Source organism: Pleurodeles waltl, chromosome 10 (assembly GCF_031143425.1).
Source record: "Pleurodeles waltl isolate 20211129_DDA chromosome 10, aPleWal1.hap1.20221129, whole genome shotgun sequence".
Classification (NCBI taxonomy): Eukaryota; Metazoa; Chordata; class Amphibia; order Caudata; family Salamandridae; genus Pleurodeles; species Pleurodeles waltl.
In genome coordinates this window covers 13,167,654-13,179,781 of record NC_090449.1, presented here as the reverse complement: position 1 = coordinate 13,179,781, position 12,128 = coordinate 13,167,654, and the positions used below count along the sequence as shown (strand labels likewise).

Genomic DNA, 12,128 nt, shown 5'->3' with positions numbered 1-12,128 from the left:
CTGCTGCTTGCGTGCAGACCCTTGTGTTCTTTGATGGTCACCAGAGGACAGCCATGCATCTGACTTTCTTCTCAAAGGAAACAACCGTACTTGGTTTCTACACGCTTGGCTGCAAGGTTTATTCAGTCCAGGTGGGGGACAAGTTGGTAGGTAGCACAGTGTCTGATACCGAGCAAAAACAGAGACCTGGAGCCCTGGTTCAAAGATAAGCTGTGGGTTTCCTTTTCAAGGAATTGATAGGATCTAGATGTCAATTAGCTGATAGATATTGTTCCTTCTGGTGACACTTCCTCTTCTAGGTGGAAAGCCTTTCTAACTTACTGTGGAAACCCATCACATCCACCGCCTTGGCCCAGGCGCCCACTGAAGCCATAGAAGACTGAAGGAAGACTTATGTTACCTTCAAACTGAACCCTGCCTTTGACTGAGAATGAAAGAAACATTCTGGATGAATTTATCTCAGAGATGGACCCATTCTCTCCCTCCTCGGAGGACTGGGGGACCTGCTTGTGGACTTCCGCAACAACCCCCTGATTGGATCAGCGCCCAATGCTCAGACGTTCCATTCTGACTGCCATGACACTACCACCTAAGTTTACAGTTAGAACAATACATATTGAAACAGTTGCTGAAACTTGGATTTAATACCCAAATCTTTATCTAGAAACTATGTATATTTGTCTTTGTGAGTGACTGCTAGAGATGGAGTGGTGGGTGCACCATGAGACTGTCAGAGGGGTGGTCAATTAAAAAAAGATAAACACTCACAGACTTGTAACTTTGTGAGTACTCACAAACGTCTAGTTTTTTTCATTTTTGAGATGTTCTTTAGACCCCAAAGGGTTTGTCCCATCTCTAACGTTTTGCCTTTGGGCCCTCATGTACTTGCAGACAGTCCTTACCTCTCCTTTCTCGTTCCTGATGCGCCGGTTGAACTCTTTGCCTTCTAGGCACAGGAAGTCCTCGCCGGGCTGGATGATGCCACACTTGGCTGCGATGGCACGCGCCGTGTTGATGTTGTCCCCCGTCACCATTCGGACTGTGATTCCAGCACGCTGGCATTTTCGGATCGCTTCAGGAACCTGAGTAGAGAAGAGCCACATTAACGGTGGGCGCAAGACATTGTGTGTTCAAGAAATGCCTTTGGCTTCTTGGCACATTCACGATCATCACTCATTGAGGCTGGAGTAACTGCTCTAGTTCAAGAAGATTTTCCGTTCTCAATTTCCTTGATTCTCAAGAAACTTGGGCCCAGATTTCAGAGCCCCCAGCGCCTCCTTGCGCCACATCAGCACCATTTTGTTTTTGCTAATGTGGCCCAATGAAGCCAAATTCGCTACACCAGATTTACCCCTTGCGTCACATTATGCCTGTGTCAGATATAATGTATGCAAGGGGGGGCGTTCCCCCGTTATTGGGACCTAAAAAATGGTGCAGTGGAATCTAAGAGATTCCACTGCGCCATTTCTAGTGGTTATTTTTAACGGCTGCTCAGAGCAGGCGTTAAAAGGGGGCGCACCATTGTTTTCAATGGGCCCCTCTGTACGCCGCAGGTCTAGCGCCAACATTTTGGCGCTAACCCTGTACAGAACATCAATAGCGCACAAAACGTTGACACTATTGCCCCCTACCCTGTGCCATGGTGCGCCGTATATTAAATACGGCGCACACACGGTGGCTATATGGGGGTGCTAATAGGTGCAAGAAAGGTGGCGCTGCATTGGATGGATGACAGTTGATAGGATTTAAATATGACTTTACAATAGTTGTTTGTGAGTCCTTCCTCAATAATATGTGAAGGCAAATTCTGCAGTTTAAAGCAGGTTGTCCAAAGCTTGCCAAAACCTTTTAGTATGTGGAGACCACGGCAAGAAGGAATTAGACCCTGCCCAGGAAATGCTTAAGAAATCATTGAGGAATGGTCTTTGTAAAGCACCTGGCACCAGTGCCCTGGGCAGAAATGTGAAAACGTTGACACGAGACAACTGTTTGATGTTTCTCTTTGACACCCGTTTTTGCACACACTGGTAATTTCCTCTTTGCACAGTAAAGAAGATCCTTCAGTGTTACTTGCCAAGCATCAGGTGTGTCAAGTTTCTATGCACTCATTGCCACATATTAAGGGTTTTGGACGGCCAGTTAGAGGCATCGTCCATTCCACGTGCCCAGCAATGGGCACTGCCTACATCGGAGGGGCTGTGGGCAAAGCAGCATCCACTACATCCCCCTGAACCTGGGGCAGGGAAGGAATGCCAGCTACTGTGATCCCCTGGCAGGGCTGAAACCAGGGGCTGCTTTAGAAAGGAATGGGGGGGTCATAAGAATGTGTAGGGAAAGGAAGAGGACGTCCCTGTGGCCCCCTGCAAACTCTAAATGTTGAGACTTGGAGACTGACCTAAGACAAACAGAGTAGATGTCAGTCTCACTGCAGGACCTGAGACAAACATCAGTAGATGTCAGTCTCACTCCATGACCTGAGAGAAACAACAGATTACATGTCAGTCTCACTCCATGACCTGAGAGAAAGAACAGATTACATGTCAGTCTCACTCCACAGCTGAGCTGACATCAGTTGTTGAACTGTGGCCCTAGACTGGAGTTGGGGTGCTCTCACTTCTGTAAGAGGCCTGGTGCCTGGGTGGGTCTTCTGCCAGGGATGTGAGTGAGTTCTCGCCCAAGCTGTGCCATCACATAAATGTGCTAAATTCAGATAAATTCAGGCTTTATTTTTTATTTTATGTGTTTTTTTTTGTTTTAGAAAGTTTGTAAGAAGCAACAAATTGCCTCCACTTGCAGAATTCTCAAGATACATTTAGAAACAAAACTTAGCAGCCAACAAACATGTACTGGGACACCAAGATGACAGCATTTTCAGACTGCAAAGGAAGCCTTTTAATAACAAACTTTACTATGCAATACCCACTGTCTCACAAATCCGGAGATTTGGAGCACAACATCAATGAATCATCTGTTACTTCGCATTATACACTTTACACATCCAAAGGAGACTTAACTGAGGTACTAAAGGTAAGGTTTTGTCTTCACTATGTGATGGTCTGGAAAGAACACTTTTACGAATTCTTAGGAGAAATATGCAAGCAGTTTATGAGGTACTTGTTAGGACTACCCTTCCCGAAAACAATCAGGCACTGCAATGTTTTTGAAGAAAGTAACCAGATTACAAGTTACTGGGCACTTCATAAAACATGCTTCCAAACACTATTGAAATTAGTATTTAAAAATAGTAAATCTATGGGTTAATATCTGCATTAACACATGCACCCATTTGTTTGCTCTTTTCCCAAAGTGATGTAGTGATTTAGTTCCACATTTTTTCTATGGTTGGGCTGGGCACCAAAACTACAATCCTGTGAATCCCATGTCACCCAGTCATGTGCTAGTGACCCAAGTACAGTGTTTCTCTGTCTTCAAATTCATCTATTAAAATTAGCAGCTCTGCTTGTAAACGGACTGAGGGCTGGATTTAGCTATTGGTGGACAGGTTACTCCAATATCCTGTCCGCCGAAATCTAAATCCCATTATATCCTATGGGATTTAAAATTTGGTGGATCGGATATTAGTCACTGACGTGATGGAGTAACCCGTCGCCAATATCTAAATCAGGCTTTAACTCCAGAATTTAGGATTGCATACATTTTTGTGCATTTGCCAAGTATTTTTGAGTTTGTGTGGGTACCATACCTCCTGTCGCACAGGATCTTCGATGCCCACCACCGCGATACAAGTAAGATCACCAACAATTTCATTCTCATTGTCCCAGTCAGGTTCGGGCACTCCTGGCAAGTCCCGGTAGGCAATGCAGATTGTGCGAAGACCGTCGCAGGCCATGGGTTCGATTACCTTCTTCACCATCTCTTCCTTGTCTCGAGGGCGGAACACGCGGGGCTCCCCGTTACTGCCGAAGATGTTGGAGCATCTGAAGAGAGCAGGAGATGGAGGAGATGGGGAACACAGAGTGGAGAGAGTCAATACTTCATTAGTCACAGGGGGAGACCATGGTAGGGATGACGCCGGTGTTTGTTGGAGGACGATGATGGCCGCGTGACTCCCTACCTTAGGAATATTCTCTTCCACCAATCATTACTACCTGGATTCCAGTATCACATTTTATAGCATTTAGCTAGTATTTTTTTTTTTTTTTTTTAACAATCTCCATTTTGTTTTAGGCTTTTCGCTCCATTTTATTGTCACCCTCCCCTACCCCTCGTGATTTACATGTAAACGCCACAAAATGCATCAGATTTTTTTGTCAGTTCGACAAGAAGGGACCTTCTTGCAAAGCAGACACCACCCTCGACCGCGTGGGTCAACACAACCACCAGTCTGTAATTTATGGACCTGGGAGCAGATGCGTGTTTTCAATGTTTGGCCACATCAATTTTTTTCCTACACAGCGCTTTGAAGCACTTAAGAACAGGTGCAATCCCAATACGAGGCACTATATATAAAATTAGTCAATTTAGGCTTGTGTTTTTTATTTTTACTTTTAAAGACCAAACACATCCTTTCTTATGGATAAGCATCTATTTTATGGAAAAAATCCTACACGTAGTTAGTATACTGTACCGTGCTCTTTGTGGGTACAGTGGGCCTGACTTGGATGTTGGCAAAGGAGTTGCTCCATCACAGCGGTGACTGATATTCCCCTCCCTGAAATCCATAGAATATAATGGGATTTCGATTTCGGCAGACAGGATATCCGTCATTGTTGTGACTGAGTAACCCGTCCGCTGAGTTCTAAATCAGGCCCTGAGTTCTACGTTCTTCCACAGACTTTTCTGCTGATAGCTGCTTTATTAGAACTCAAGACTTTAGGGGTTTTTCTGTTCCCATTCCCAGGCTACAGACTTCCGGTAAAGTGTGAGACTCCTGCGTAATGTCCTCAGCTCCGAAAATCCAAACTGACTTAGCCATGAGTCTTACTCCTTGAATCATGCTGTATTTTATAACTATGGCTGCATGTAGTATGTGTGTACTTTATTTGCATTTTGTCTGTGTCAACATAAGAAATAAGGGGGCAAATTCATAAAAAAATTAGGCTAGCAGAGATTTCCTCCTCTACCTGAACATATTTTCCTACTTTTTTTTGATTCACAAAAATTCCCAGAGGTACGCCTGGAAAGATGCACCAGACAAAGCTTTTCCAGACAGTTCTGGTAAGGTCATGTGACCTTTCAGTGGGATCACAGTGCAGAATCCTCTGTGACGGAGAAGTCCACAGAAAGGGGGTAGGATGGATCTACTACATAAACAAACATTTTCCCCATGGAGAAACTGAGCCAAAGGGGGTGATTATTTGTAACTGTTATACATTGTATTCTGTTTGTAAGGTTTACGTAATGTATTTCATACCACACTCATACAACAATACCGTTCTTTTTACAAATCTCAAAAACATATGGCTTCATGCTTTAAAATATACTTATAGAATATCATAGAGATATTATAATTACCTGAAAAAAACAAAGGTTACAGGGACGTTATAGTTAGGTCCTGAATTTACTCTTACGAAACCATAGAAATTCAGCAGTTATAGTTAGAGTTCTTTCAAGTAGCTATAACTCACACCCGCCATGCGCTGCTAATTACCCCACACATTACAGCACTCATGACAACTTCTATAACATCATTATTATAAATATAAATGAAACATTAGCAGTCAAATTATTGGAGAAAAAAACTGTGCATGGTGGGGGCACGAGTTATAGTTACCTTAGGGCGCAAGTTATAGTTACATGAAATAACTCTAACTATAACTGCTGAATTTCTAAGGTTTTGTGTGAGTAAATTCAGAACCTAACTATAACGTCCCTATAACCTTTGATTTTTTCAGTGAATTTCTATGTTTTTTTAGCATGCACAGACGTAAACAGGCCACTGGGCCTGGCCTATAGCCAGGCCCGCCAGCTAACCCTCCTGCATGCACCCAAACCCAAGCTGCGCTTTGCCTTTGGATGCAGTGAGTAGTTTTTTCCTTCCAATTTTTCCCTGGATTCGCGGATCCACCCCCGGATTTGCGAACCCAGAATCCTTGGATCCATCACTGGATTCGCGGATCGGATGAAGAAAAAAAAAAATTGGACAATGTTTTGCCCACGAGGCTCCATGTGTCCTATGGGGTTAGGATAACTGTATCCTGACCCCATGTGTGTTTTTTCACTCATGTTCTCCAACCCCTGAGCTGATGCAACAAACAAAATGGCAGCCACAACTTCTGTCAGGTTGGGGCCAGCCAATCAGGGCCTTGCTTTTCCCCCCGAGTCCGCTGCACTAGATATCCATATTTTTCAAACTTTAATATCTCAGAAACTACTGAACGTATTTACACAACATCACAAAATTCACTATCTGCAGATTAAGATCTAGCTTCCTTCCAAATTTGGTGTAATTCCATTCAGTGGTTCAGGTTGTAGGCTTGTCTTAAGGTCCTATGGAAAAACAGGGAAAATGCGTTTTGGGAGCCCCCTTTTTCTCGCTTCCCCGCTTGATGGATCAGGTGAATTTCTATGGTTTGGTACGGTTAAAATGTGAGTCTAACTATAACATCCCTGTAACCTTTTTTTTAATTCTATTTCCTAACTATGAAATCCCTGTAACCTTTAATTTTTTTCAGTGAATTTCTACATTTTTTTTTAACGTAAAGTGATTTTCATTACTATACGTTAATCCAACCACCAGCGCTTATGGCCTTTGACTGTGCGTGGCAGTGGTTGGCTGCACAGCATGGCTGGCAGCCAACCAGTGTAAGAACACAACCCTATGCTGTGCATGGAAAAAGGGCGTGCACAGCCGGGGTTAGCCGGAGGACCTGGCCTGTGGCCAGGCCCTGCAGCTAACCCCTAGAACTACGCAACTCTGTGCTGCGCATTGCCTTCGGCCGTGCTCAGCGGGTGTTGGCCGCAGGGCCTGGTCTGCAGCCAGGTCCTGCACCTAACCTCTATACCAACCAAACCCTGCACGCCCCTTCCCCACCCCATCCCCTAGCACCCAGCTTAAAGATTTTTACTTTTTTTTATGAGGGGGACTGCGCCCCTCCCTGGCCGATCTCGGCCTCGGAGATCCCATCCACCGGGAACTGGACTAAACATTTAATTTATTTTGGGGGGCAGGGGGCTGCATGGCCCCCCTCCCCAGGTCAATTTCGGCCCCGGGGACCCCATTCCCTGGAGCCCTGCCTAAACATTTCATTTTCTTTGGGGGAGGGAGGCTGTGTAGCCCACCTCCCCAGAACGATCTTGGCCCGGGACCCTATCCCCCGAGGTTTGGCCTAAATATTTATTTATATTTTGGGGAGGGGTCCATGAGGCCCACCTCTCCAGGCTGATCTTGGTCCCGGGGACCCCATTCTCCAGGGCCTGGCTCAAACATTTAATTTATTTGGGGGGGAGAGGCTGCGCAGCCCCCCACCACAGGCTGATCTCAGCGCCAGGGACCCTATTCCCCCGGGCCCAGCCATGTGACCTAGGTACCCCCCAGGGCAGCCAGTCACAATGATGGGGACCATGGGGGAAGCCTGAAGGACCCCACGGTCCCAGCTGGCTCCCCATCTCCTGTGGGAGCCGGCATTGCTCTCACAGAGAAGCAGCTTCCTGTCAGTGAGAGTAATTGTCTCCACTGTCTCCCTGTCTGCGTCTCAGCAGGCAGGGAAACAGAGGAAACCTTTGCTCGCATGAAGTGAGAACTGTTTGACAGCTCTCCCTCACTGCGAGCAGCGTGTTTGCTATAACTTGGTGAGAGCTGTCAGAGCTCCCACCATGTAAGAGCAAACAGCTATGTCCCGGGGGTGGATACCCCGGGACATAGAAGGAGCTGGCCCTGGGGGGTGGCAGTCCCCAGGGCCATCAGTGGTCCCTGGAGGGAGGCAACATGCCCCCCCCCCACTCAAAGATTATTGCCCCAGGGAGGTGGTGGTCCCCGGATCTGCAGCGGGCGCTCAGTCCACCTCGCCTTGAATTTGAATTAAGCCCTGGGGAGGAGGGGGTCTCTGGAGCTGTGGGGTAGGTGTGCGCCCCCCCACCTTGAATTTCAATTAAGCCCCAGGGAGGTAGCGGACCATGGGGCTGTGGAGGGAGGTCAACCAGCCCCCGCATTGAGAGTGAATTTAACCAAGGGGAGATGGTGGTCCCCGGGGCTGTGGGTTGCTGAGCGCCCTCCCCCCCCCCATGCACTGAATATGAATTAAGCCCCGGGGAGGTGGCACCCCCGCCTTAAATTTCAATTAAGCCCCAGGGAGGTGGTGGTCCCAAGGGCTGCTGGCGGGGCTATGCAGCCTCACCCCCCCAACTGAATTTGAATTTAGCCCCGGGGAGGTGGCGGTCCCCGGGGCTGTGGGAAGATTCGGCAAGCAGCAATAAAGATATAAGCAAGTACAAAAACTGTTTTTGCTATAGAAACTAGGTCCTAATTATAACTACATAGTGGTGACTGCCACTAGGTAATATATATATTATATATGGATGTATGTCTGTGTATATATATATAATAATATATATATAGTAAAAACAATATATATATATATCAAAATATATTAAAATGTTACATTTTTGGGCTTCTAGCTCTCATTTCAATGTTTCCACAATTAAATAAAATACAAGAGGAAAAAGAAAAAATAAGGAAGTTGATTTTTCCTATTTTCTTAGTGCAAAGCAAGAATCTTAATGATGAAATATTTGCTTGTTTCTCTTCTACATGTACAAGGTGGTGTCCTAAATAGACTTTGTCCTTTCTTATTTAGTAAAGAGAAATGATGACACCCGATCAGTTTATTTTCATTTTGCTTCTGTGTGAACGCTAGCCCATGGAATGGCTTTATTGATTACATTAAATGTATACTAATGAATATGCATTATATGGTGGGGCATTGAGTGACCTCAGGTCATGTGCCCATCTCGTAAGCTGCTTCCAACATTGCCAGTCTTGTTGTGCGGGCATCTTACAGTCCTTGTGGTGCGAGCTCCCTTGGAGCTGGTACCTTTACAGTCCTTCTGATGAGGGTGTCCTTACAGTCCTTGAGGTGTGGGTAACCTTGTTGTGAGGTTATCTTAGCATTCATTTAGGGGCACATTATTTTTGTCATATGCCTGCAGCTTGTGCCCTTTAGTCTAGCAATAATTAATTTTCATTATTTTCTGAGCAGAAGCTTCACTCTGCGCTGATGATTTATTTTTTTATCTCATACGCTTTTAGCTTAGAAATTGTTTTCATTTCCTAGCACGGCATCTACACTCTGTGCTTGCTCAAGGCTGTGCACGATATTGTTGATGGTACAAAGTGGAACACCACAATCTGCCACTTCACGGAAACATACGTGTTCGTACGTTAGGGCAGTTTTCTTAGAACACCAGCTGTTTTATTATAAAACATCTCTCTCCCCCCTATATGTTAGTGGGAAGTTCCAGCCAGAAATTGCCACCCCATGCTGTTGTTTCATTGGAGCTGTCTGCTGAGACTTGATGTATTTTCCGCTTACATGGGAGAGGACTCTCTGTACACCAACAGCCCTCTTCGCTTCTACCATATTCATGTTTGGGGGATGGTGTCTTCCCAGGGATGCTGAAGGGAAGATTAAGGATAACACTGCTGCGCTCTGTTTTAGAACCTTAGTGGTGTAGGTAGGAATTCTAATACCTAGCATTGTGACACTATGGTGGGACTTTTCTTGTGTTTCACTCTTTTGGTCACCGCTCTGCTATTATTATGTTTCATTATCATTGTTATTGTAGTACATGCCTTTTTATCTAGGATACAGTGGATTCAATAAAACGTATTGAACAACTTCCTGCTTCTGATCGTCTTTGCATGCGTGAGACAAATGTAACTGAGAGAAAAGGATGAGATCTGTTACACCACAATTTCCCTGAGAAATCAGAATTTCGTGTGCACGGCTGCCACAATCACCACCACTTTTAGGTGCCGGTGAGGTACTGCTAGCTGGCCGGAAGGATTAGGCCAACAATTGTCACATGGTGTAGGATTGGACTCAGTTCCCCACCATCCGGTGGTGCTGCCGTCCAAGTCCAGCAGTCTCAGGAGTGCCAACACGACAATCTTTACAGTCCTGGTGACGAGAGTACCTTCACAGTACTTGAGGTGTGGGTAACCTTACAGTCCTTGTGGTGAGGGTACCCTTACAGTCCTGGTGATGAGAGTACCTTCACAGTGCTTGAAGAGTGGGTAACCTTACAGTCATTGTGGTGAGGGTACCCTTACAGTACTTGTGGTGATAGTACCTTCACAGTACCTGAGGTGTGGGTAACCTTACAGTCCTTGTGGTGAGGGTACCCTTACAGTACTTGAGGAATGGGTAACCTTACAGTCCTTGTGTTGAGGGTACCCTTTGAGTGGGTACCTTTACAGTTCTTGAGGTGTGGGTAACCTTTACAGTCCTTGTGGTGAGGGTACCCTTACAATCCTTTAGGTGTGGGTAACCTTACAGTCCTTGTGGCAAGTGTACCCTTACAGTCCTTGTGGTGAGGGTACCCTTGGAGTTGGGTACCTTTACAGTCCTTGAGGTTTCCCAAACCTTTCCAAAGGGCAACCACATTTTGCTTGAAAGTGCTTGGTAACCCTTGTGTACTTCGACTCTTTCTTGACTTAATCAGCACTGCACCATGCCCCACACTGGTAGCCTGGCAGCCCAGCCTACCAATGCAGAGTGCCAGGTCCTTCCTTTTCCATACTCCACAGCCACTCAACTGCTCTGAGCCACACATCAACCCTCCTCCCTCCTGCCTTGATACTGTGATCCTGCCTCACTATGGCAATCCTTGGTTGACTGCACCAATACTAATGTGGGGTCTCCCCTTGTTTTCTTCTGATGCCAATCTCCACCACCAATCACTTCATGTTTACGGCGTACATACTCATGTGCTCTGCACCACACTCCTTCGGCAGTACTCCACCAGACTGTTCTTATGTCTGCACTCCTCGGCTCTGCAGGTTTCCCTCTGCTCCTAAGCAGTCATCATCAACTCACCACGAGTCCACTCTGACGTAAAGCATGTGTAGCCTTTGTGTGGCTTTCTGGTTCTACTCGTGCTGGGCAAAGGAGTATGAATCCCATGACCTGGCCTATCTCTTCTGCTCCCAAACGGTGCCCTGGGTCTTTTCCCACCACTTGAGCCACATCCAGACCCCTCTTTAAGGATGTAATGCAGCCAGCCTACTAACCACACTCTGGTGGCTCCTAGCACCCTACGTTAAAAGGGTTTCACTCAATCTAGTCCACAGGAGTTGCCTTATCCCACCTGCCCTCATTTACCCCAAGACAAGGTGACCTTTGCAGAGTTTACCCACCCCTGCACTCTACTGGCAGCTACCCCTGTCCTCTTCTAACTGCTAGGCCCTGTTCCATCCTCCCTCAGAGACTCGCATGCTTCGTGCACCCAGAGGCTCTGGTGCTAGCATGCAGCGCTGCACCCCTGCTTGCTGCCTGTATCAGTTCCACTCCAGCTGTGCCCTCCTGCGTGTCAAAGACTTCAAGGGAGACATTTTCATGTAGTGATACTGTGAGAAACACACTAAGCCTCAAGTATGGAGAGGCATCTACCGAGAGCAGTCCAAAGAGCAAAAGAGAAAGAAACATGCATGGAAATACACTCCTTAAAGCAGAGAATATAACCGGAAAAATAATACATAACGGATAAAGGAATCGCAGGAAAACAAGTGCAAAAAATATAGGGTAAACTGTGAACAGACTTGAAGGGCGCAAACTGTTGTGATTTCTTCAGCTCTGGAGCATGCAAATAGATTATGCTACACATGCTGCCTTTATTCTCCATCATCCATTCACACACTGCGCATTACGTCATACTTCCCAGAACCGAGCCCTGACACCTCCCCAGCATATCACGTAGTTCCTGTTCAGAGTCCACCCAGAACCACAAGTGTCCTAGTGCAGATAGCATCAATATGCTACATCTCCCCCTTTGTTAAATAAAAGGTGCTGTGGATTATTTGAAATCACATCTCTTCAATCTGTCTGCGAGGAGCCCGCACATGTCTGCCGGCTCGGGTGATCGAGGTCCACTCGTATCAGGCAACAGCTTTACAGGCTCAGAAGCTGGTCCTGTGGGTCTGGTTGCCTCTATCGTACTTGCAGGAGCTG

At 46.3% G+C, this 12,128-nt stretch overlaps 1 protein-coding gene across 13 annotated transcripts in view; it reads right to left on the bottom strand.

The window, feature by feature from the left end:
• The window catches only part of ATP2B3 (ATPase plasma membrane Ca2+ transporting 3), a 536,302-nt gene that overhangs the window by 55,544 nt on the left and 468,630 nt on the right, over positions 1-12,128 (bottom strand). For all 13 annotated transcript variants that reach the window (XM_069209397.1, XM_069209399.1, XM_069209393.1 and 10 more), the window contains 2 exons: positions 3,704-3,938; positions 903-1,082 (listed from right to left, as the gene is read on the bottom strand). In XM_069209397.1, coding sequence (XP_069065498.1) covers positions 903-1,082; positions 3,704-3,938 — 415 coding nt within the window. The remainder of the gene's footprint in view (positions 1-902; positions 1,083-3,703; positions 3,939-12,128) is intronic.